The sequence below is a fragment of the Lampetra planeri genome, chromosome 50 (genome assembly GCF_965212315.1).
Source record: "Lampetra planeri chromosome 50, kcLamPlan1.2.h2, whole genome shotgun sequence".
Lineage (NCBI taxonomy): Eukaryota > Metazoa > Chordata > Hyperoartia > Petromyzontiformes > Petromyzontidae > Lampetra > Lampetra planeri.
In genome coordinates this window covers 2,832,901-2,859,859 of record NC_136156.1, presented here as the reverse complement: position 1 = coordinate 2,859,859, position 26,959 = coordinate 2,832,901, and the positions used below count along the sequence as shown (strand labels likewise).

Sequence of the window (26,959 nt, the reverse complement as noted above, 5' to 3'; positions counted from 1 at the left end):
ACAATGATGGAGTTAACCTTCATGTTTCTCTTCATTGCTCCATCCATGCTGGGGGATTTGGTCTACTAGACTGACTGCTTTGTCTCGTCCACACTGTTCAATCACCCCACCGCAGGCCACAGTAACTTCTCATTATGCTTCTTTACTTCACTCTTTTGCACTTTCAGCTTCTCTTCCGTTTTCTCTTTTTTTTTCCAAAGTTCGTATAACCTTGCTCTATTCAAGGAATGCATTACAGTGAGGGAAAAAAGTATTTGATCCCCTGCTGATTCTGTACGTTTGCCCACTGACAAAGAAATGATCAGTCTATAATTTTAATGGTAGGTTTATTTGAACAGTGAGAGATAGAATAACAACAACAAAATCCAGAAAAACGCATGTCAAAAATGTTATATATTGATTTGCATTCTAATGAGGGAAATAAGTATTTGACCCCTCTGCAAAACATGACTTAGTACTTGGTGGCAAAACCCTTGTTGGCAATCACAGAGGTGAGTAGTTTCTTGTAGTTGGCCACCAGGTTTGCACACATCTCACTCACTCTACGTCTCGTCTATTATGCCTTCAGCAGTGCCGTTTTTGATGCCTTTGCTCAGCAACCAAGATTTAAAAACAGTTTCGTAGACAGTCAGGAAGACGCGGTTGTGGTTGGGTGGGGTACATATACAGGAAGGAGGCGGGCAGATTTTCACGTTTGCGACCAGACCTAAAGTCAGTAGGTGCAATACTGTCACGGATACTCTGGCAGTTGTCAGCTGTGCAATAGCTACGGAATGCTGCGGAAATAAGAAAGCACTGCCATGGGCGCGGTGAAATCACATGTGGCCGTGATGGCCTCTGTACTCACCGCTGCTTTGATGCTCACTTCAGCCGCTGACTGGCAGCCCGGGGCAGATTATCTATGTCGCGGATTAAACCGTACTTACGAGCTAATTTCTTTTTTCCCAGCACGTGAGGTACTTCTATTATTGGCTGCTCCTCACTCATCAAAGAGTGGCGATTCGGTGCCCACTTGACCGCAAACGTTTCACCAAGTAAATTCATTAATTAAGAAGCAACAATAACAGATTGTTAGCAACAAAAAAACTACTTTTTTTTCTGGCCTGGACTTTTGCAGCTGTTTTAGACTAATTTCTTTCAGGGTGCTGATTCCAAATCTGATTTCAGATTTGCTCTATCACATCTCATTTTTATGCTATCGGCATACCCCATTTTCATTGATTTTACCAGAAATTAACTCTGTCACTTATGATTGCAAGTTGTTGCGAGTCAGTGACTGCTTTAGTGTTAAAATATGGTGCTGTATTTTTAGGATAGTGTGTTTATAATATAATTTTATGTAGATATCCACATTTATTTAATATTTTTCTTCTGCAGTTTTTATTGAAAATGCAATATTTGATATCTCAAAAACCTGATGTGATAGACAAAAACTGATGCCAGATTTGGAATCAGCACCCCAAAATTACCTTAAAACCGTTGGAATACCTTATGCCAGAAAAAGTGTGTTGACCAGTGTTATCCGTGCTGCATCTTCACCATTATACGTAGGTGCACATATATTATCCGTTGTTTGTTTTATCGGGGGGCCACCATTACGCCAGATCATCGAGAGTCAACCGTTCTGCTGGTTGCCTGCGCTCCCCTTCGGTTTCCACCGCCCCTCCCAGGGAGCTGTCGGACTTCGATCAGGACGGGGCGCTGACGCTGGACGAGTTCTGCGCTGCCTTCCACCTCGTCGTGGCTCGCAAGAATGGATACGAACTGCCCGAGAAGCTCCCCGAGAGCCTCGTGCCCAAGCTCATTGACATCGACGATGCCACCCGTACGTACGCCTGCTTGCCCTCTCGCTCGCCCGCTCGCCCTCTTGCTCGCCCTTGGGCTCGCCCGCTCGCCCTCTCTCCCCCTTTTGCCTACCTCTTTAAAAGTGAGTCCTAGAAATGATGTGGCCAGATGTCCTGTGTCCCCCATATTACAAGGTTTATTAAAAACATTATTTCCTTGTGATCGAGAAATATATAAAGAAGTTGGGAAACTTTTTCTCCAGTGTATTTTCGGGTTGTTCCGCACGTTGTTTGGCACGATGTCCGACATTTCACTCCACACGCTGGGAGCTTCTTGTGGACATGAATCGAACACGTGGAGCGAGACATGTGGGTTATTTGTAATCTGACCCAATAACCACAGGAACCATTCGCTAAGCAGGATACCACCCCCCGCCCCCCTCACCGACTCGCGACATTTGTACTGTGGCTGTGTCCCTGCTGTCGTAAGCACGATGGGGTCCAGTCCGGCCACCCTAACGTTCCGACGTTCCCGCCTCTGTTCACAGACGTGCCAAACCCCATTGCCGAGGCGTCGTTCACGAGCTCCCCCGTCGAGGCAGCGACGAGCAAATCGCCGTCACTCAACCAGGCATGGAGCGACCTCCACCAGAACAGCGAGGTGAGGCTCGACGGCTACCATTAAAAGTTCACTCGCAGATTTCCCCTTTTGCAATCGCAGACTTCTGGCAATCACCACTGTTAACTCCTGTCGCCCGTTTTCTTTTTTTGTAACAATGCAGGAGCCTCGCCGCGAGGGGGCCTCCTTGCTCACGATTCCGTCGCGCTCACGATGAATCGATTGACCTTAATTCGCTCGTTAATTCACGGCCACCGGCCGCATTAATTCGACCCCTTTTTGTTTTTTGTGTCGTTTTTCACTTGCCACTGACTCTGCATGTCACTTGCTGTGCTTAATGATGAGTGCGGGGGCTTTGGGGCGGAGGGCTAGCGAAGGCGGTGCTGCTGGGGCGCCAGCAGAGGGGATCGTTGCGTCCGTTTGTGCGCTCGGCAGCGCGAGCGAGCAGCGTGGAATTGTGCGCGCATGCGCCTTGGCGACCCGCTTGTCCCTCCCCCCTCTGCTTTCTTTGCCCACCGCTTAACCACCTTCATCTCTCGTCAAATTAAGCCTCAGTCCCACACGTGCGCACGAGGTGGAGCTGGCGGCTCCCGTGACATGGTTTGGCGAGTTCCGGTATCTATTTCGCTATCTTGGATTTTGGGTGCTTTGGGTTGGGGGGACGACACACTGGAGCGTAGAGGATCCACATGGCGATGCTGCAGTTGTCGTTTTGTTGATGTCGTTTTAACGCCGCGATTGGCTTTGGATTTACAGCTTTTGTCAATCCACTCCAGATTGTCGTGGCGGGGTCATCCTATCATAGTCCATGCTGGTCAGTGGTGGTTAGTGAAGGGAGCACCCAGGACTGGTTCAGATATCACTCCGCCCCCCCCGTGATGTTCGCTTTGGCCAGCAATCGAAATCAGCTCGGCAAGTTTCAGAGCACGGTGCACTCAGCACCGTGCCAGCGCTCTACCCTTTGGCACAGTCCCCACTTGTGTCGACTGAAACAACCAAATAAACTGATCCTGCGTATGTATTGACTTGTTGCAACTCCATTCAAGACCAACGTCAGACTCTTTCTGTACTCTTTGTAGTAGTGTTTGACGGTATTCTCTTTGTGGTACTTATAAGTGGTGATATAAATTCTGCGTTGCTATGGCAAATCCCATTGTACTTAAATAGCAGTGGCTCAATTAGGCCGCCGCAATAAACAGCGCGAGCAGTGAGTGTAATTATCTCGAGGAGGCAGGGTTAACTTCGGCACACGATTATTGTGGCGGCATCACCAAAGGCATTCTCACCGGCGTTTGGAGCCCATTACGATTTCTCACTCGCCATATCTGTGCTATTCCTCACTATCATCTTATCTTGCCCCTTCTCTGTCTCAGTTCACTTTGCCAAGCCGCTCTTTCATCCCATTGTCATTTCCTCTCGTCTCTCTTTCGCTGTTAGACGTCTACTCGTTTGTCTGTCGTCCTGTATCCTTTTAACATTCCGTTTGGTTTCCCTTTATCTTATCGGCCGGTCCCTCCGCTCCTCCCTCACTCCCGGCGGGCGCGCGCGCCGCGTCGTTGTGTGCCCCCCTGTGTGTGTCTGCAGCAGTGGGAAACGTTCAGTGATCGCTCTTCAAGCTGCCAGACTCTCACTCAGTTTGACTCTAACATCGCGCCGGCCGATCCTGTAAGTCTGCCGTACTCAAATCGCCACCTTTTGCGTCACGCCATCTCCCGCTCCTTCCGCCCTCCTGTATTTCTCTCCCCCCACGACGTGGCCAATGCCACTGTTGCCCTGCTCCTCACCCCACCGCTTGCGCTGTCCCTCGTTAGCATTGCCACGTCAACGTCGAGCTTTTTTGCACGGAGGCGGAAGCCACCCGCCCGCATTCGTAAACGGGGAACGCGTGAAAACGCGAGGCCATTGCGCTCGGCAAACGCTGCGGCCTGCCGATCAACGCGGGAACGTCTCGCCGTGAACCGCGCTGCTTGTTTAAACTGACTGGAACATCTGTGAACAAGAGCTTCGAAGCTCATCGGATTTCTCCAGGATAAATAAAGATTTTAAAAAACTCGAGCGCGTGCAAAGTGCGAGCGGGAGAGCTTTGCGTGGCTGTGCATGCTTGTGCCGCTCACCTGCTTAGCTTGGCTTTCTTGCGCAATTTAACCCCGCTCTCTGTGATACTGTGAGTTATGAATGTCAGCATGACAATTCTCTTTTTGTTTGGTTTTGCAGGCAACTAAGTTGGCACAGAGAGCAAAACCTGCACGAGTTTCTGACATGTGTTTGCCTTCTCCAAAAGCATGGCCGGCTTAAATCTGTGGATGTTCCTTTTGTTGGACGGTTTATAATTTTTGGCAGATTTTAAAATGTGTTCATTCAGATTTAAGTGCACATGTTATATTACTCAAGCCTGTTATGACAAATCGTTAAGCACTTCCACAGATTTATAAAAGGACTTGCGTGTTGGACTGCCAAATAATAAAATAATTTCCACTGTACCTTACGTATTTTACTTGAATGCGAATTAATTTTGCTCGTACATTTGCCTGCTTAACCGTGATAATTATTGAACTTTATACGACATTTACACAATTATTTTATAGTCAGAATTCTAAACAAATATGTAAAAAAAACGCAATAGAACACAAAAAATATAAATGTATGGAATGATTTACGTTTTTATATGGGTGCAACGGTGGCGAGATGTTAGCTACCCCGCCTAGTATACAGGAGGTTGTGGGTTCGATCGCGACCCTGATGCCTGCTGTATATTTGGAGTTTGCGTGTCTCTCTCCCTGTGGATGCGTGGATTTTTCTCCGGGACCTCTGTTTTTTCCCCTCCACATTTAGAAATAACACGCATTTATAGTTTTTGGCTGCTATCAATTTGCACGTGATAATCCATTTTGTTGTAGGCAGGTCGCTTCTAAAAAAAATAGCTATATCGCTAAAGTGATCCTTACCTGGTAAAAGTAAAAATAAAATAAGTGTTTTGTTGACACCTTGGCTCATGTTGGCCGGCATCTTTGTGGCTGCCAGTCTGCAGTAATCAGCTGTTTTGGCAGACCCTACCAGGTGCCTGTGATAGCCAGAAAGCGGTCCGTGCAGCAAGTCAAGGCACACCAAGAAGGGCGTTAACCGACATTACTCTTCACCACCCTCTTCCCAGTTTCCCCAGCGACTGTCGGTCACGTTTACACTCATGAGCGGCTTTGTATTGTCTCGGCGATGCTCCAAAGACTGTGCATGATTAATGTGACTGGGTGGGTCTGCTGTCAAGTGATTGTCAAAACCGGAACACTGGGTTTATACCCAAACGTAGAGTTTCTATGACAAAATAAACACATTTAATTTGGCTATACTGTCTGCCTTAGCTGTTAAACATGATTGGATTTAACAGGACCTTTATTTTGATTGCATTCTTGTGAGTGCAATATTCTTTTAAATGTTCCCCTTAACTTTTTATTTTGGAAAACCAGACTACGTTGCGTTCAAGCATCGCTGCAGTCCCTGCACTGAAATTATTGCGCCCATTAAAATGACTCGTTGCAAGGTGATCTTGTTAAAACTGCTCTTGCAAAGCCGGGTAAAGACGTGCCATCAATCCACCTTCCTCCTCCACCCTGAGACCACAGTCCAGTGACCCCGCAGACAACTCTTAATGAGCAAGAACGAACCAGAACTGCACCATGTCCTCCCCACCCCCATCCACCCCCCCCCCCAATCCCCCATCACGGTGAATGGCTCAATCGCTGGCCTCTGCGTCTGTCCGTCTGTCCGTCCGTCCGTCTCTGGGCACGTTGAGAAGCGTGGTGACCGCGTGGTTGCGTGCATTGGGCAGGAGACGGCAATCGTCCACCCGGTGGCCATCCGCATGACGCCCAGCAAAATCCACATGCAGGAGATGCACATCAACAGGGCCACGCCAGGTACGCACGCTTGGCATCGATGGCCACGGCGACGAGATGGTGCGGATCTGCGGTTGCGTTGCGTGGCTCTGCGCACTTAACCCCTTTCCCGTTACGATGACATAAGTGTACATCATCAGTTTTTCTTCCGATTCTTTATCGGTACCGAGGCTCCCACAAGGCCATGCGCGTGGCACAGTTTGACGCACGCTATCATTGAATTCGGTCGTGTCGCTACGATTCTTTGTGGTGAGTAAAATGTCTTTAAAAACAACGGCGCTACTCCTTTCTATATAGAATTAACGACGAGCCACTTGCACGTTTCGAGATTTCGTGGTGACGTGTAACTTGCAGACGTTTCGGAAGGGGAAAGGGTTAACGCTTTGTTTCACTTGGTTTTGTTTCTCTTTTAAAGCTTTTGCTTTGATGTCCTGCTTCTGACATCGTGCCGTGAGACCAAGTTATTTCCACTTGGAAAATTCCAAGTGGAATTTAAATTACCTCTTGTTTTTGTATCCGCAAAAATTCTCCTGCAAATGTTGTGCTCTTTGGACTAATGGCCAACGGATTGAATGTGGCCCCTAACGGAAGTAATGGTTCTCACTGAGACAGAAATAGATACTTAGTGAGATAAAATAAAATAGAAAGAGATGGAGATTCTCAAGAGAACTCGCATCCAGATATTATGGCGCTACGGCATCGTACGATTTCATAACATATATCACGTGGCCTGCCAGCACACACCAATTTTATTATGGCCTGTTAGAAGATATCGAAGTAGAACCGTCATTGACTGCATATAAAATCGTGTATTCATAATGCAGGATTGATGATGAGTGTCAACAAGGTGTCTTCGCGACTCACCGCCTCCTCGCGATTTGATGACCTGTCCTGATTCAGCGTGGTCACAATTCAATAATCTTTATTTGCAGTGCATGTAGTTAATAGTGGCTTCGGGGTTGTTCCACAAACCCATCGCATGCAACTTATGCAAATAAAATAAAACATGATTCTCGTACGCGCATTTTGACGCATGTATCACAACCTGTTTTCGTCGGTAAACTCAACGTATCATTTCCTCTCTGTGTACCTTGCCAGCTTAAGCTGCTTCAGGTATCATTTATCGCCATATTTTTTTGTCCGTGTTCAGCAGAGATGGGCACGCCGGTGAGCCAGCCACACCCCACGCCGTCGAGAGCCACGGAGCAGCCATCCGCCGCTAAATTTTCCGTGGCAAAAAGCGTCGGTACGGTGCGCACACATTCCCCTTGCTCCTTAAACATCCTCCCCCCGCTGTTGTTACGCTTCGAACGAGGTGCTCTACAATGCCAAGCCCCTGTGCTACCGCAGTTTATCTTCTGTCCCTGCCTTGTGTGCAACAGATGGTTTCCACAGCTCTGAGTCGTCCGTTTCGTCAGATGCGGAAGCTTACGGCGCCGGCTTCTCAAGGCCAAGGCGAGTAAACACGACCAGCGAAAGAGTCGCCCTCCCATTGCACCTTTCACCAAAGCGGCGTGATTTGTAAATAGTTACAAATAGCCACGAAGGGCGCGTGATTTATATTTTGAGACGTGACGTTATCGCACAGAGGCTGTTGGATTTAGGCAATCATCGGAGTAATAATTATCGGTGTCGTTACCAGTGGGGGGGAGGGGGGTTTTTCCCCAGAATGCTGCGCCGCTGAAGTTGCGTTTCACGTTGGCACATGCCGTGTTTGTGTGCAGGTCGTTCTCGGGCACCTCCGTGGACGATTCGCTCAAGAAGCAGGTGGCGCCACCCCCGCCACCCCCACCGAGGCCCAACCAGAGCCACTCGCGCTCCTCCTCCCTCGACCTCAACAAAGTGTTCCAGCCGCCCGCACAGGGTGAGCCTGCTTCTAGATTTGAAGTTTTCGGGACTGCAAGGATTCGTACTCTTTGGTTTTTTCCGGTAAAGTCACGTAGGTAACAAATTTAAATATTAAAATTAATTAACTCACGACGTTTCGGAAGCAACACAAACCTCCGTCATCAGGTCTAACTGCTCCAGTAAAATTGCTGTAGCGTATGAAGAGAGCTATTCAGTAGGGTGAGCCTGCGTTCACCCCCCCCCCCGCTACCCCCTGTGACCTGCCTGATATAACGTCGTTGGAAGAAGCCTGACGCAGGCTACAAGGCGTAACCATACGAGTGCTCGCTTGCCCACGCTGCGGCTGGTGGAAGGGCCTCCACTAGAGGGAGCTCTAGAGGGCGTTTGATCTTCCTTTCCATGCTGACGAGACGTCTTGGAAGGGGTCAGCGTACCGACACTTTACCCTACCCCATACCACAACTTCTTGGTTCTTTCGGTAAAGTCACGTAGAAGGGAAGTAATAAAATAATAAAAAAAAAACATAATAAAATTACTTCCCTTCTACGTGACTTTACCGAAAGAACCAAGAAGATGAATCCCTGCAGTCACGAAAGCTTTAAATCGCATACCACAACTTCGATTATTACGGTTGGCTATGTACGGTGCGAAGGAAGTTCATCATACAAACACATACGATCAACTAACTGGTGGTGTACACATTTATACTGCTGGGTGGAGGGAGGCGCGTTGTTGATTTGAGACACTTATACCTTTTAACTGCCGCTCCGGGCGAATGAACCGATGACCTTTCTGGATCGCAAGTGCATCCTGGAGCGGTGTACACATTTACAAATGTAGGGTACAATTGACTCGTGCGTGGCTGCCACTTAACTGTCGTGTATAATTACAGGCCAGCAGACCACCGGCCAGCAGCCTGCGCCGCCTCCTGCAGTGCCACCCCGGCCACATCCTCAGGTACCCGCACATTTCCGCTGGGCACATCCGCCTCGGTGGCACGATGACCGGCCTTGCCGTGTAACCGTACATTGTCGGAACGTGTTTTGGATTTGAATTTGATCAGATCCGCGGATGAGGCTTTGTTTTTAGGTCCAATGTTATACTTTGTCATATTTTCACATTTAAATAGTTTTAGTAAAATTTTGATTGAAAGCTTTCGTGATTGCAGGGATTCATATTCTTGGTTCTTTCGGTAAAGTCACGTAGAAGGGAAATAATAAAATAATAAAAATATAAAACAACAATTCTTACGACGTTTCGACTCCAACACAAGCAATCACCCTGATGATGATGTTTTAGTAACTTGAATCGTTTATACACTAAATATGACCGTTTTAATACGTTTCAATAATAAGTGAATTTCGGTTTCCAACAGTAAATCTGAACACTTACGTTATCTTAATAAATTTAAATAAAGGTGATGTCGCGTCTTGGTACTTTTGGCGGGAAAAGCATGGAAGTGACACCACAGGAAGTGACATCACAGGAAGCGGTGTTTCAAATTCATCTGCCGCTGTGATGTCACTAGAAGTGAACGATTTTAAAAAAAATTCTTTGGGCTATCCCAACATTTTAAACCTAAGCCCAATTTTCATTTTTTGAGATTCATCTGAAGATCAGAACACGGCCCTGAGCAAAAGAACTACCGTGGTCCTTGGCAGTGACCAACCGACCGTGGGTGTGCCGTGTACCGTGTGCCGGTTCCGGTTCAGGCGCTGCAGACATCCCGCTCCATCGACGGCGCCGACATGGTTCCCGGCGCGTCCGGAGTGCCGCTGCTGTCGCCGCCCATCTCCGAGCAGCCCAACTTTGCCGACTTCACGCACTTCGGAGCGCTGCACGCGGTGCCCGAGGTTGACCGAGCCACGGGGGACACGCCGGACCCGCAGGCGCCCGCGCCGGTGAGCGGCAGCGGTGGCGCCGGAGTTGGCGCTCGGCACGCTGAAAGCCCAAGAAACAACGGGGGCGGGAGTTGGCGGGGGGGGGGGGGGGGCATTCGTGGAGTACGTCAAGTATCGGCCCAAATTGGAATCCGGATAAATGCGAGCAGCTATTTAACGCACTAAAATTTTACACGCGACGTTCAGGCCTTCTGAAAGGCTCTTGTAATTTAGTTGATGGACAAACAAAACGCCGGGCTTTTATAATATTGATGCTCGTAAAAAAACTTACAATCCATCACTTAATTGGCTGGAAATGTCCAAGTTGCTGGATACAATTCAGTTTTATTACAGTTAAACTTAACTCGAAACTCAATAATCACTAGTGGGTAATATCTATTAGACTTTCATGAATTTGAATGATTAGAAATGTATTGGTTTATTCCAAGTGATTTCAGGTGAACTCCTGTGCAACGATATTTGTGTTTTTTAATGTGCTTAATTCTGCATTGAATAGACATTTATTGTTAATAATATTATTGCACTTGTTTAAAAATGAAAAGATTTACTGAGGTTTCAAGACTGGTTTTATAGAGGGTTTTGCTCAATGTTGCATTTAGGTGGTGTATACTGATGCGTGTGTCGCAACAAAGTTAATTTGTTGACTTAATTTGACATCTAAAATACTTTTTTTTATTCATTCACAGGTCGAAAAGGCGCCAGTGAAAACAGAAAGCCGCGTCGAGGAAAAGACCGTGACGAACAACAAGGTTACACTTTTAACATTCCCACTCTATGGTGTAGTTTATTTATCTGAATTATCCTCGTTAATGTGCGGGTGGCGCAGCCCATCAAATAAAATCAAATACAGTAAAACCTTCGATTGCGAGTTACTTGGTCTGCGAGTGTTTTGCAAGACGAGCAAAATTTTAAAATGAATATTAATTTGATAAACGAGCGAGGTCTTGCAATACGAGTCGTACGTGTATACGCTTTGTCTGCCGAGCGTCACGTGATCACAACTGATATACGAGCGCTTTGGATTACAAACACATTTCCGGAACGCATTATGCTCGCAATCCAAGGTTTTCCTGTAACATAAATATCACATCACATAATTAATAATGGTTGCAACTTGTAACGCGCAGAGTGTTCGCTCACTCTCATACAGAGAGAGCGACTCCGAGGAGTGAGGTACCACAGACAAGCGGGAAGGCAGCTACGCAATGTGCCTGCGCCAGCACATTCAAGCAAAACTATTAACTTATTTTTATTGTCTATCATAAACTATAAACTATTTTTATTTGACCAGGATAAGGCCCCATGAGCTTTTTATTGGTCTTTTTTAGAAGCGACCTGGCCACAAATGATAGCTCAACAAAGTGGCTCATCATATGGAAATGTATAGCAGCCAAATACTCTCCAACGCCCGTTTCTAAATCTAGAGGGGAAAACCGCAATGCCCGGAGAAAAATACACGCGACCACGGGGAGAACAAACAAACCCCAAATATACAGCAGGCGTCAGGGGCGGGATCGAACCTGTGACCTCCTGTATACCAGGCGAGGTAGTTAACATCATCCAGTATGTACTTCTATTCTCATACATCCGTGCTCCCCGTCTTCACTAATCTGCGTGGTGAAGTATAGAAAAATCACTCTTGGTGACCCGCGCAGGCATCGCGAGACGCCTCTTCTTCCGCTAGTCGAATCGACACGCACGAGCTCCACGATAAAAAGCCCAACGACTCACTCGGCCACGACGTTTTTGTGGCACTAACGACTGCTGCCTCCGTGTCGCGCAGATACAGCAGAGGTCGACGTCGCCAGCGCAGCCGGCACCCAAGAAGCCATCGCGGCGGCAGCTCAAGTCGGACGAGGAGACCGTCGCCGCTCCCCCGCCGCCACCGCCGCCGCCGCAAGAAGAGCCCTTGCGCAAGCCGGGAGGCATCGCCGCCCTCGGCGCCACCCAGCCCTCGCTGCAGAGGTGAGAGCGGCACCTCGTCGGGCGATGGTATTTTTGTTCCCCCGGCAAAAATTCTGACCCTGAGGTCGGAATGATATATAATAACCACCCACCCCTGTAGTAATAGCAGTACTTTTAACCTGTGCCCAGTGTGGGTCATTCTACTTCTTCTTCTCTCATAGCTGTAATTATGTTGGGAGTTTGCCTGTTACTCTTGTGGCGAGATGTTGACTACTTCGGCTGGTATACAGGAGGTCATGGGTTCGATCTCAACCGTGACGTCTATATATTTGGAGATTGTGTGTTCTCTCACCCTGTGGTCACGTGGATTATTTTCTTCGTATCCGCCGGTTTTTTCCCTCCACATTTAGAAACTATGCGTTTAGAGTATTTGGCTGCTATGCATTTCCACGTGATGAGCCACTTCGTTGAGTTATCGTTTGTGGCCTGGTCGCTTCTGAAAAAGAGCATCATAGCTCAGTGGGCCTTACCTGGTCAAATAAAAAAAAGTTTAATTGCTTTTATATAGACAAAAATGTTAACGGTTGTAAGATATCTTGGGTGGACACCTTAACTCCGTAGAGTTTTCTGACCCCCCCAGCAGGGGGCACATTCGACACATTGGGCCATGGTTTCAAAATCGATTCTCTCACGGCGCAACGTGTCGAACGGTGCACGTAACAATCCGCAGTTTGATGTGCGAATGACGCGATCATCTTATGTCAATGATGCACTGGCCGCCTATCCAATCGTTATCCAGGCTCAAGCCGGGTGATTTGATCGTCTGGTCATGAGCAATTGTATCACAGAAAACGATTTAACTTTTGACCTTGTTTGGCTGTTCGTCTGTGGTCCCACATACATGCTCGCCGATTTCACCAACCAGCGTTGTGAAATATGGTAATAATTATAAAATAACCTCTAAGATCCGTAGAGCATAGGGGAGGCCCTTATCCAGCAGTGGCTTGGCAAAGGGGGGCAGTCCATGTACACGTTCATGATTCATTAATGCAAATTGGAGCAGACAAAACCTCCGCAATGGGACAGAACAAAATAAACATGCAAACGATCACACATTTTTTTAATCGAATCGTGGCCACGAATCGTGACAATCCATTGAGTCCTCCCCGAGGGGGTGGTGTTGGGGAGGGGGTGGAACAGTTACATGGCCAGCAGACACCAGCGTGCGGCTTGGTCCAATCCGCTTCGCCTCTAGGCTGTGCGTACGCGGTGCTACGCGTGCATTCAATTAGAATTCTGTATTGGGGACCACGCGCCGGAGGCTGCAGCAACGGGAGTCGTTTTTGATCACTCGCAGACGCTAATGATTTGCACCGCACGCTTGGTCGAGAAATGGGGAAAACGTTTCTCGGAAAATCGCGGCGACGTTCGTTAGCGAACGATCCGTGTGCGCTTTAATTGGGCGGCCTCGTTGCGCAAAGGTCGGCGAGCGATTCCAGCTGAATGCGTGACGAGATTGGGCCGTGCCGTCAAGGGAAATATAGATTATTTTGCAGCTATAAATTTCCACGTGATAAGCCGCTTTGTGGAGCTATTATTTGTGGCCATGTCGCTTCTGAAAAATAAGTTAATACCTCGGTGAGCTTCACCTGGTGAGATAAAAAAAATTAGTTTTTTTTTATTAAAGTGATGTGTTTACATACTCTCTGTTTTTTTCGGTAAAGTCACGTAGGTTAAAAAGAAAACATAAATTTAATCACGACGTTTCGGAGGCAACACAAGCCTCCATCTTTAGGTGGAACCGTCACAGCAAAATTATTGTATCAAGTGTGTTTACCTTTCCTATACTTTGCACTCCAATCGTGTTTTACGCATTGTTTTGTTGTAACGTACTGACCCCGTGCCCCTTACTGGACATCTGTGAAAAAGAGCTTCATAGCTCATCGGATTCCTCCTGCAGACTAAATATAGATTCTCATTCTGATGACTAACACTTTCGGCGCCGTCATGGGGGGCTCTGCGCTGCCGCCGCAGGTCGATGGGAAACGAGAAGAAAGTGATCCAAGCGTCGATCCGCAAAAACAAGGAGACCAACACTGTCTTGGCTCGGCTCAACAGCGAGCTGCAGCAACAACTCAAGGTTCGTTTCCTTGGGGCGGATAAAGTGCCTTGTTGACATCCCAAATGTCACGTATGCGTGTATGTACGTACATTGAACTTCTTTTCGCACCTTACGTAGCCAACCGCGCTAATCGGAGGTGTCGGGGTGAAGGACAACAAACTGAACACACACAACATGCACACAAGCGCAACACTCTGTTGTACCCACGTATGAATAAATATTGGTTTTGATTGATTGACTTTCGTGACCTGTATTATCCAGCGACTTTCGTTTGAAGCGAGAAAACGCTGACCCCGGTTTGACATTGTAGTTCTCATCAGCAGAGTCAGGCCCCGCCCACTGATGAAACCCAGATGGGCCAGTAGGCTCAAAAAATACATTTAATTTTTAATATGTGGAGATAGAACGGAGTTCTTTTTATTATGTGTGTTGCGGATCATGAAGTGCTTCTAAACACAAAGTCCTACCCCGATATTTGTGCCCAGTGTCAATTAAGTTATAGAAACCTGGCCACTCACAACCACACGTGAACCGGATTATAAGATGCACCCCAAATTGTTTTTTAAATAGAGGGGAAAAAAAGTCTCATCCGGAGATTAAGGTTAATGCTTTTGCCCATAATGCTTCAACCACGCGTAATGACTTTGTGTACAGTGTCACGTATCAGCTGTTATTGTATTTTCAGTCCCGTAAAGCCTCACATGCCACAGGGCGGTCACTTTTTGATACATCGGCGGTAACAATGAATACAATAACCGTCAAGCCGAGTGAATGAAGTTCCTCTGCATAAGGGGATTGCGAGAGGATCGTCCGCGAGATGCTTTTTGTGTCCGCTGCGCCGAACGCCCGGTAGGCCACGTCTTGTGGTGAGCACCGCCGGCGATCAAAGGCGGCAGCGCGATTGATTGTGGTTGGGCGCGTGCGTAGCAAAGGTCTCATTTCAATATTGATTCGGGCATTGGCCACGGACCAAAAAATAACTGCTCTCTTTAGATTGGCCGTTTTTTTTTTTTGGTGAATTTGATATGTTTACCACGGGTAGAACAATTCATCCTCCTGCCAATTTGATGAAGTGGTGTGACTTACAGGTCACGATTGAATTCAATAATCTATTCTGGGTTTTTTTCTTACCATTGTGGTGAATGGTAGTGCCTACAGTGAACCCATAGCATTAGTTTTTACACGTGAGAATCCAATGCATGTAGTATGATGCTTATATTAATTGGTGAATTATTTCACCCGGAATATATATACCAAGGGAGAGTCTTACCGAATCTTTTTTTCTCTGAAAGAGGGTCACACTTGAGATGGAATTTTGTTTATTCTGGACATAAAAGAATGGTCGTGCATGTTAACAAGAGAGAATATGTCCAAGAATAAGACCACTGGGCAGATGGATCATTGAGATTATTGTGCAGGAGTGAGATGGCTAGCACTGGACCGTGAGAGATCGTGACGGCATGTGGAGGCTTTCCTTCAGTAGTCGGTAGACATCGGCTAATAACGACGACGATGATGATGTTCAAAGCACCTTCTGGTGTTCTTAAAATCCCGGTGATGTTTTTTAAAATGAAAGTGCCTATCGTGTGTATGTGCGTGTGTTTGTGCATGTGTATGGGGAGCGGTGGTGTAGCGGTTAGCGCACTGCGCTACGGACCTGGCGACCCGAGTTCGATTCCTGCTCACGGCCAACACCAGTGACGATAATCTGAACCGGTCCTGGGCCTCCCCTAGGCCGATTCGTCCTCAAATGAGTGCCTGGTGCAGTGTGAAAACATTGCCACTAGGGAGACAAAGGCGGCCGGGCGTGGTGCTGGCCACCCACCCCCTCGTGTGCCGTGTCGGCCTTCATAGGTGCTGGGGGGCAGCACTTGCCCCACGAGCCCATAATACGGGGGATCTTTGTCTTTTGTGTTTGTGTTTCGCTTGCAGGATCTGCTGGAAGAAAGGATTGCACTCGAAGCGCAGCTGGAGCAACTCCGTCCATTCTCGCACACGTAGCTACATCGGTCGCGCCCCAGACGGTGGGGGAAGTGGGTGGGGGGGGCAAAGGAGGAGCCGGGAGGGGCTGGCGGGAAGGGGGGAGGGACGCACTTAAAGAACTTTAAAGAATGCTCATTCGCTGAGCGCGTCATCTGGTTCATTGAATGCCCCCACAAAGAAGAAGAAAGGACTTGTTTAACAAACAAACAAAAAACACTTGCTACCTTAAGATGAGAATGTCTTGAAGATAACTGTGGCTAAGCGAAGGAAGTTACTTTTTCTCTGCAAAGTGTTTTTGGTTTCCGGGATGACACATTGGGCAGCAAAGAAAGCCCATGAAGATGTTTTTTTTCCACGCCAAAGTTTTGCCAAAACGTCACTTTGTTCAGCGGCACGTTAGCATGCCACTAGCCAATTGCCATGAGACTATCAGTCATAAAAAAAAAACTCACCAGAGCACACGCAGGCGCTGATTTGGCCAAAAAGACTGCCGCAATCGGTTACCGAGACTTTGTTGGCTCAGGCGATTTGTCGAGGTTGTGGCACGCGAGGAATTATTTTGTACATTATCTAAGTTGCTGAAGAGAGGTTAATAAAACCTGCGATGTGATGGCGTTTTATGGCAGTTCCTGTCCCTTGGGCTTTGGCTGAGCCGACTCGATACTGGCTTCTCTAACCTGTGCCTTGACTGCCGCCGTCTACAAAACAGCACTGCTGCTACTGCTGTTGCTGCTGCTGCTGGGCAAACAGTCATCGGAACCTAGCCCAAGCCAGTCGACCCCAGCCTGGTCAAGTCCAGCCCAGCTTTAAGTCAAGCCTGGATGCACAACCCCCTTTGCCCTACCTTGCCCGGTCCTGCCTTGCCTTTTTCCTGCCCTGCCCCATGACAGGTCAAGGAATTGTCTCGAGTCTTTGCCGACTAACCACAACAACCATTTTAGCACGGACTTGTTGACACAACGAGGATTGGGAGCGGTTGGATTTTAAAAACAAAAACTGTTTTTCTTCGGAACGTTTTTTTCTCTTCTTTATTGAATAAGAGCGAAGACAAGAATGGCCTCTTTTTGAATATAAATGTTACAGTGCTTATGCAAGTGCCTATTAGTGCTTCTGATTGTAGGCAACGGGTATTTGCGAAAGTTTTGAACAAACGGTGCGTGTTACGAAACTGCAAAGAGGGCACGCGTGCGCACACGTGAATTCTGCCACCGACAGCAGCTGCTGGCGCGACGATAGATTTCTTTTTCTGGGTGAAAAGCGAGACTCGAGGATTCCACCGCACGCTTGCAAACGGCAAAGACAGCAGGACGACGCCACGCGTCTCGGTGGGGGCACGTCAAAGGGGTCCCAGCAGCGGAAGAAGAAACTCCCAAGAATACTGTGGTTCATCCGAGCATTTGCTGATAGCTTTGGCGGGGGGGGGGATTACAATCGTTTGCAGCAGCAGGCCCAGGGCTTCGTAGAGTTAAGGGTGGGCACCAACGCACGGCAGCGGCATCATCGGTTCCCCCATCCCCCACACGCTGGCCTCTGTCGAGACAAAGCTCAGGGCCATGGCAACTGAAAAGTAATTCAATTGTGAGCGTCACATCCAACTGGAAAAACGTTTAATTACGATTGGTGCTTTTCATTTTACTATTAAAAGTGACGATAGACCGGGGTTGGGTTTTTTTTTCTTCTCTCTCTCTCTCCTGTGATCTGGAGGAAACATTGGGGGTGCCCTCGGAACTCTCTCTCTCTGCGTCAACGCACCCGATCGCTCGCCGAGCACAGCAGCCCACTCGTGCGACATGAAGTTATCTTGAATGAACACAAAAAAAACCAAACGGGATGAGAAAACCACACGGATCATGCGTTTCACTCTGTAAATGAGCTCCCAAGTGTATGCCCTTGCATTGTTTTATTATTGTTACGAGCCTGTTTTATCACACGCTGCCGGTGGATTGACGCATCTTTGCTGACCGCCGGTTAAATACGAGAGTTGCGGGGGGCCATCCAGAAGAACTGCCCCCCGCTTGTTTGGCCAATACGGCAACTTGTTTACCATAACGCTCGACTTTCGGTTTGTTGTTGAGACTGCGACGTTTTACCCTACACCCCGAACCCGCCACCCCAAAACCCTCCTTCCACGTCTTATTCTAACGTAACCTTTGCAATTTTTTTAAAAATTTCAAGGCATTTTTTTCTTTCTTCTCTCGAACGCGCTAACCGATTTGCCGCGTCGAAGTCTTTTTTTGAACGTCGTGTGAGAAAAAGAAAAAAAAATCACCGGGCAAAGCACATCCGATCGCCTTGGCGCGAACAAAAGGAGCGGGCAAAAAAATACTCGCCGGGCTGAAGCAGTTCTGACTCTCACCAGATTAGACTGTGGCCAATTCGGAGCCGCGGGGCCCGTTGGAATTCATGTTTGGAAACCCTCATAAGCTATAGGTTACAGCTCTTGGTACATTTGTTGAAGTGTGTGGGGCGTTGTTGTCGTTGTTAAGCGCGGGCAGGGCAAGGCTGAAACATTTTGGTGACGATTATTTTGCGAAAATTACCTTGCAGAGGTGTAGGTACTTGATACGTTTTTTTTTATCTAATAAACAGTTAAAAAAGCTAAAAAAAATGCTATTAAAACCTATATAAAGTATACAAAAGAAAAACTATTGGGTAGCCCGACTGACCGTAAAGGAATACGGCCATGAGCACGCATTGCATTTCGTGTAGTGGGACTTTGATCTGGTTGGGAGTAACGTCATGAAGGGCCACGTATTGAGATTGCAAGACCCTTGTAATGAACGCAATCCAACAACGCTCGTGTTGAGCCAAGGGGTGTCCAACACCCTCCCGCCGTCCCCGTTTCTCCGCGTGCACCATCATTCTTCCACACGTACATCGACCACCACCAACAACAATTCTTCTTGCGTGGCTTTAATTGGGAATGGTGGAGAGAACCCTTCCTGGCGGACGAGGGGAAAGGCACGGTGGTGGTGGTGGGGGGGATGAAGGGGTGAGATCTTGGTTCGTGAACTTCACCCACTGAGGATCTGAAACGCAAGTGGGGACGCCTTTGCGTCGGTTTTCGCGAGCGACGACGATTTCCCCCACAAAACCCTTGCAAAAGCAGCGAGCGGAATCGCGCTAATTGTTGTCCCGGGGTGTGCACGCGGGTTTCACGACGCGGTCCCAACCGCTGAAGGCAATCGGGCAGTCGGCGCTATGCGAGACTGGAGGGCACCCAAACTCACCGCCCCCCCCCACCCTGTTACTGGGTCGCGTCTCGTGCTTCGCCTTAGGGGCCATCCATTCAGTACGTACGCATGGAGGGGGGAGGGGGGTTAACTCAAATGCGTTCGCTTGCGTATGGGGGGTCTACTGACAATGTACGTACGCATAGGAAACAGGGCGGGGGGGGTGAAGCCTCGATAATAATTTGTCTACATTGGCCTTCAAATGAGTTAGATAGTCCGGCGGTGGACTATCTGCTTAAACACGTTAAGATTATTAGTCCTTGATCGTTTCTGCGGGGATTAAATATCGGCCGTTCTGTAGGATTCTGGGGGTGCGTCAGGCGTACGCACGCAGGTGGGGGGGGGGGTGTAAAAAGTCCGCGTGCGTACAGGGAGGGGGGTAGGGGTCAAGTTTTGATAGATTTTTGCGTACCTACTAAATGGATGGCCCCTTAATGGGCGTAATCACGGCTCTTCCGAATAAGCCGGAGGAGGCGAGGAGTGGGGGTACCGTCAAGAGTACGAATGCTTTGGTTAAAACGAACGCTGGGAAAATAGTAAAGGTACTTTGACGAAAATAATAAACGAACATGTTTACTGTTCCGGGACTCAACACCAAGGGGCAATCGTGTTAGTATTCCGTGTTCCCGCAGAGTCGTGTTTATATAACGTCGGGTTAAGTACTGTACGTGATTCACAACAGAAGAGACTACAAAAAGCGTTGGCGTCTAATTTCTTGAATTCTGAAACCACGCCAAGCACAGATCGGAACGTCAATCGGGGGCGCTTCAACGCGCGTTGTAATGACTGAACTCGTCTGCCTGCTGTCCCATCTGTCCACAAATGCCAGTGAGGAATTGTTGTCGTTGTTGAGTCGATTTGGGGGATGGTGGTGGGGGGGGTGGAAATTGTTGGTTGGTTTGGTTAGTTTACACGAAGGCTCAGTAGCAGCAACAGCAGCAAGAACCGCTGGCAAGGAGTTTGGGGAAGGAGAAGGCCCCGGCTAAAAGTGCGTGGAGTTGCGATTAGCCGAATGCTTCTGGCAAGTGAGAACCCACGTGGCTTTTCTTTTGACGACCGTGACCCTGCTCTCAACTTGTGTGCAAATCAAGGCGGTGGTTGGGTTTGACTCTGCACGGGAAATGGAGATTACGGTCTGCCCTATGAGCCACTGTAGTTCTATTCTTAGGTTTTTTTCGGTAAAGTCACGTAGGTAAAAAAATATAAATTAATAAAAGTAAAATAAAAAATAAATTAAAAATCACGACGTTTCGGAGGCAACACAAGCCTCCGTCTTCAGGTAGTTCTGGCCCCGACAACACCACGTGGAGAAACATGGAGAGGTTTGTTTGTTGTTGATCCTTTTAAGCTTTTAATTCAGAAGCGCACCGAATTTGATGTGTCAATACATTTTTTTGTTATCAACTTGGGTACATTTTCATGGAGAAGTTTAAGTCTAAATCCCTGTACTTGTAAGCAACAAATGACGGCAGCTTTGGTTAAAAATGCTGACAGCAATTTGAATACAGTACCAAGTCTTTGTGATAATTTTTGTTGAAGTGACAATTTACGACACATTCACGGTATACAGTTCTACAATTTGTATTGGCCCGATGCAAAGCTGAATCTTTTGTTTACATCTACAACACGCATTTCTTTAGCCGAATAGCTGCCGTTGTCCCACTTGAAACTGAATCGGAAATTGTGGATTGTGAAGCTGTTTGGGGTGGATGGGTGGGGGGGTAATTGGGGGTGGTAGGTTGCTTCTAAAAGTTTCGAAACGTAAGCCCACCTTTTGTATCATAACACCGTCTGTGCAACAAAAATCTCCACTTGCGTTGCGTTGCGCCTAACAGGGGAAGATCAACAACGGCTGGACCTTGTGAGCCTCGCCGTCTTAGCCGACCACTGTTATACTCGCGCGATGCGAGCTGACACGTTTACGAGAGGAGTAAAAAAAATCTGTTCGCGTAATGATGTAGCGGCACCACGTGCTCTTTCGCAGAGGTCTGAACTTTTGCCTCTCCCCAGATTGTATAATCTGTGCGCGTAGTTCGGCCATTCGTGGTGGAAGCACGCAGCCTTCATTTCCCCAAAACTCGCTCAGCAATGTGCACGGCGACTCCCAAAGAGATTTGAAGGCTGTCAACAAAACGCCAAATGGTGAGATGGTGGCAGAGAGCGATAATCCTCGCATGGCCACCGGGGACGGGTTGAATTTGGAGACGTGGTGACAGCGATTCACGTTACAGAGTTCACCAGGTTACCGTATTCTTCAGATTATAAGACGCTGCGGAGAGCAAAACGCGCCCTCAAACGAGTGCCCGGTGTCAATACAGTTAAGCAATTCTGGTCACAAACACTCGTCACTAACGTACTCATACATATACTAGGACACACACGTACATTCACACGCACACCAATCAGAAGCACCCACAAATGTTACTTTAAAATACAAGGGGTGGAGGGGTGGGAAGTGCGTCTTATAATCTGGAGAATGTGGTCGAATGCAAATTATCGTCATCTGCAAGGCCTATCCATGGAAATGTGCCCACTTGTTGAAACTACTGTGAGTCCAAAGTGAACTGGTTGGAGACGAGTGGGTGGGTGGGTGGGTACCGGACCATCGGTTTGAAACGAAGAAAATCTATTCTCAACAACCTAAACGGCATTCCGTGTATTCGGAGCTACAATTTAAGTTGCCCGCACGCAAAGTGTTGCTATATCACTAACCCCGCGAATCAGCCGGTCACCTGGTGGGCTATGTCACCTGTGAGAGGCTGACCCAGAGTAACGGTCAACAGGGTCCCTGTTCGTAAGCCACTGATGTTAAACCCTCGTATGTGAGCACGTTTCATGATCACTGGTTTTCCTTTTAACGTTTAAAGGTATAATTGTTTTTGTTTTCTCTCCCCCCCTCTCCTCCCTGTCAATTGGTGAATAAGTCATGTTACGCAGTATATAATTTTCCGGTTTCCGTAATAAACGGTACATTAAAAAAAATGCATATTGATGTTAAACGTTCCTAAGGATATGCTTTGAAAAAAAACACAATTCAAGTTTTAAATTAATGCATTCTTCCGTGGATTTTTCAAGCTAAAATGTCTTTGTTGGTTCGGGTCAGACAAAAACCAACACTTTTATTGGGCAGTTCTTAATTTTAAATGTTTTAAAGGAACACAGCACAGTATTCTGAAGATCCCCCTGCACACCACCTCTCTTACATGATGTATTTTTTTTGTCTTAACAGCACTGGACCCCAACAAAGAGTCAACAAAACTGAACGTGTAAAAAAAAAAGCCTGAACATTTTAAATGCCTTTTGTGTAGCCACTTCTCTCATATTTATTTGGTGTTTTGGTTTGAGCGACCTTCCGTGGTGTGTATTCTGTTTATCTTGCAGCATATAAATATATGTACTGGAGGGAATTACCTTTTGTTTAAATGTTTTTTTTTGCAAAAATGTAATAAACAATGAAATAACGTAAACGGGTGTCTAGATTCTTAAGGGCTTGCGTTTGTATTTCAGCAATGTTTAAAAAACACATTACCACTTGTGTTATATTTTCCAGATACAATACGTTCATTTCATCATCTGAAGCATGTTTTATGATGTGTGCGTGTTATAATTAAATGATTTCGCCATCCTCTACGACCCATTGTCAAAGGGGGATCTCGCTATGTAGTCGGCAGCAGAGGAGACTTTAGAAAAAATGCATTGTGCAGTCGCCTTCGAACTCGCCGCATATATATGGTCCACCACCTTCAATTACCCCCACTGACCAGCGTGGTGATGTATGGTCAAATAACCACGAATCCGCACGGCCGTGTTGGGGAGGCCCTCATCTCGCAGTGGATTGACAGACGACTGTATGTGTACATAGTTTACGGTTGGACAATATTTTAAGATGTCGGTGGATATTTTATTCCAGACTACAGCCGTGTACAGGGTGGTCCAGATGTCTGAAACTTTTTTAAAGTCAGGTTTAGTTAAAACAGAAATGAATATGCAAAGGAAAACTAATGTCAAGGGTCAATTAATTGGGAGGTCACAATACATCTGGACCTCCCTGTACATCCCTGCCAACACAGTCATCGTACTTTAGAGATGTACATCGTGAAGGTTTCGGCGCAGTGGTTATCGCAACGCGCTCTGAACCCGACGATTCCCGACCACGGTTTTCGTCAGTGGCGGGTGGTAACATCCGAACTGGCCCTGGGTAGCAACGCCTTAACAAACCCGCGTCACCCAGCGTGGTGAAGTATGGTCGAACAATTCCCCCGTGACCGATGTGCCGTGGAGAGGGGGGCCCTCTTCTCGCGGTGAACCCATTCAGTTTTACATTTATCAAGCGATAATATTTAACTTACAACGGACGTATAAGCGGCTGCCACGTGACCCTAACCCGAATTGCAATCGGCAGCAGGGGGCGCCAGTAGCTTGGCGTCACTAATTATAATTAGTCGTATAATTATACAACCCCGAGTGGCGAGTCAACATTGGCGGCTGGGAATCTGATGCAAGCCTGGGGGGGGGGGGGGGAGTTCTCTGAATTTAAGTTAAACAAAAGGCTATGATTGATGTTATTTTTCGCTTAGTTTTTTTTTACGACCAAACTCATGACTTGATGCAAACATCAACATTGAGTCTTCGTCTTCTTCTTTCGTACGGCTGTTGATGTTGTAGATGCAGAGCAACAACGTACAATAATAATAGGTTTTTTTACCCTTTAATCTGGCAACAAAACTGACACATTTTTTTACAAGGGATCATGTTTGCATTAACCACAATACTTGCGGTCAAAATGCAAACAAACAAAAAAACTATTATATTTGGCTACTGGCAAAGGAGGTATCATCAACAACGTACAATTTCACATTCAGGTGGTCAAGCCCCAGATAACCACAGCGTCAGGAGCAGCGGAATGTATCATCATCGCTGTGATGTCTCCTTCGTGTTTGTGGATCGGCTCATTGCGTCGTTATCCGTTGTACGGTCTCTGTTCTGGATAACCGCAGTCGCCCACTTCTGCTGGACAGTTTTTCATTTTCTCATTTGCATCTCCTTCCATGGTTTGTGCGGTGGATGCGATTGAGGATGGACCATGAGCTTGGTGGACGATAAAACCCGGGGATATTCTGCTTTGGGTCTGTCACGAGACGGTGTTTGTGAGTGAACTCCATTCAGCTCCCCAAAGCTTCATCGGGGTTGAATTCGCATTGCGTAAAGCCAGGACACGCACACGTCACATTATCAAAGCTGTCGACCCACACGGTTTACCCCGTATTCTTGTACAGGGAAATTGCGTTTTTAGGTCCATACGGCGTACAGCCGTTTCAATACGGGCAAAACAAAAATGTCTATTTGTTTGTTTCTCCCTTGTGATGGGACTTTGTAGGATGAACGTTGAGATTTATAAGAAGCACGGGGTGACCAATAAGTTCTGAATTGGTCTGTAATAAGGTAGGAGGTACTGGTAAGGAGTTGACAGGTTTGCGTTATTGTCAGGGTTGTCCATGCGATTGATTTTGACGTCCGCCATCAATTTAAAGTTCTTTCTAGATTTGCAGCTTTCGTGACTGCAAGGTAAAACATGACATTAAAATTAATAAAACAAATAAAAACTAATTTTTTTTTTTATTCATTTTAATTTAATTTTTTACCTACGTGACTTTACCGAAAGAACTAATTTAAAGTTCTGCCATCCGGACCCTTTATGCACTCCCTGCAACTGACTCCTGCGAAATTCAACATCCACGTCGCCTCCACGGTCAAATAACGATGTGGGCAGCAGAGGGCAGCACAGCGACACCCAGTGCTGCTGCGCTGTACGTCTAAGCAGTCCCGTGTACGTTCATCGGCCTTCACCAACACGCTGACTGATGGGCGTGGTGAAGTATGGATCCAAGAAACCCCGTGACCTACGTGGGGAGACTTAATTCAGCGAGTGCATTCAGGGCAGAAGTATATATTTCACGGAAGGAGCCTGGGTTTAAATAAGCATGTAAAATACACCACAATGTGCCGATACAGCGATGCAGAAAATGTCACATTCTTGTTGTTGCACATTTAAATAATGTATATATTAAGCATGTTGACGTTAGACATTCAAATGCATAAACTTGACTTTGACCCCCAAACCACGCACATCCAGTCATCAGCTGTCGGCACTGGAGCTCATTAATATTAAAACGGTCTTGGTAAATGCAATACAGACCACCCCTAAGCTAACGGTCGAATCGACTGGGCAAAACTCATACAATTAAATATACTATAAATGTAACATTGAACCATAGTGTTAATAAACTTCAAACTTTACCGGCTAGCGTAGCGAAGTATGGTTAGGACATAAACGTTTTTGGGTTAGATTGCGTTATTTATAAATGTGTCGTAACCCTCCACCACCAGACACGGCCAATCGCCAAAAAAGTATGACGATGACAAAATACAAATATTTCACTACTTTAGCCCACCGGTGTGTTGAGTAAATCCACAAATTTGAAGAGTGAATCCACAAATTCATCCCCGACCAATCCCCCCCCCCCGAGCATCGTCTCGCCCGGAGCATCTCCGGCTGACATTGCATCCCTTGCACGCAATGCTGCTGATGTATTCCACGCTTCTCGCAGCAGCAGCATCGTGACTGCCGTTGTGCCACCGCCTGCCCCCGCCCCACAAAAACCACCGCCTGCCCCCGCCCCACCGATACACCGCCCCCACCACCCCCACCCGCCCCACTGCTCCACCCGCCCCACCACCCCCACCGTTCCACCCGCCCCATCGCCCCCACCGCCCCCACCGCCCCACCCGTCCCACCCACCCCACTACCCCCACCTGCCCCACCGCCCCCACCCGCCCCACCGCCCCACTGCTCCAACCACCCCACCCACCAACCGCCCCACCACCCCCACCGCCCCACCGATCCAACGCCCCCACCGCCCCACCACTCCGCCGCTCCACCCGCCCCATCGCCCCCACCCGCCCCACCACCCCCACCGCCCCACGGCTCTCCCGCCCCCTCCCCATCACGGTTTTTAACGAGTGGATTTTTCGCGAGTGGATTTTCGGTCAAGTGGCTCCCGGTGGCGGAACTGCGCTCGAGGAGGCCCGAGAGTGCGTGCGCAGGGCTCTTTAGTCGCTGCTGCTGCTGCTTCCACCACCGACGATACCGGCTTGCCACTGGCTGCTGCTGTTGCTGCTATTTCTGCCACTAACAAAAAAAATGCTTCAGCTTTTTGGTCCCTGAGACTGGAGTCTTGTTTTCGCAGCTGGCATAAGCCGGGGGTCTTGGAGCGCGTTTCCCACGCCAGCTCTGAAGACGGGAGAAGGGGGGAACATTTAAAGTGAAGGGAGAAATAAACGTGTTTGGAAACATCACGTGTTTGGAAACATCACGCATCGGTTGATTTACTGCGTTACTCCCGGAAAATTAGACGCACCCTACAAACCGCGTGCCCGAGTGTTCAGACAAATCATGGCTAGGCACGCGCACCCCTAATTCTTGCTTACAAAAAAATAAAGTACGTCTCATAATCCGCAAAAGAGGGGAACGATTTCCAACAACGACAACAACAAAATACGTTTCTCGTCGGAATAAATTAATCAGTGATATGGAAAGTCGACGGTCGGCTATTTGTGCAAAATTCGTTTGCATATTCGCAACGGGGACTCCCTTATCCTCTTTAACTCTGGGTT

General features: G+C 47.7%; 1 protein-coding gene across 4 annotated transcripts in view; it reads left to right on the top strand.

Annotated features, from left to right (window-relative positions):
• Positions 1-22,752, top strand: part of LOC144734261 (ralBP1-associated Eps domain-containing protein 1-like) — a 46,552-nt gene extending 23,800 nt beyond the window's left edge. The window contains exons 8-20 of one of the 4 annotated variants that reach the window (XM_078616387.1): positions 1,671-1,825; positions 2,333-2,445; positions 3,988-4,068; positions 6,227-6,314; positions 7,447-7,539; positions 7,676-7,748; positions 8,018-8,157; positions 9,034-9,098; positions 9,854-10,042; positions 10,729-10,791; positions 11,826-12,007; positions 13,982-14,087; positions 16,002-22,752. In XM_078616387.1, coding sequence (XP_078472513.1) covers positions 1,671-1,825; positions 2,333-2,445; positions 3,988-4,068; positions 6,227-6,314; positions 7,447-7,539; positions 7,676-7,748; positions 8,018-8,157; positions 9,034-9,098; positions 9,854-10,042; positions 10,729-10,791; positions 11,826-12,007; positions 13,982-14,087; positions 16,002-16,070 — 1,417 coding nt within the window. In that variant the 3' untranslated portion in view covers positions 16,071-22,752. Of the gene's footprint in view, positions 1-1,670; positions 1,826-2,332; positions 2,446-3,987; positions 4,069-6,226; positions 6,315-7,443; positions 7,540-7,675; positions 7,749-8,017; positions 8,158-9,033; positions 9,099-9,853; positions 10,043-10,728; positions 10,792-11,825; positions 12,008-13,981; positions 14,088-16,001 lie in introns of all 4 variants that reach the window. The other 3 variants (XM_078616386.1, XM_078616389.1, XM_078616388.1) reach the window with 3 other exon arrangements.
• Positions 22,753-26,959: the final 4,207 nt, after the last annotated feature.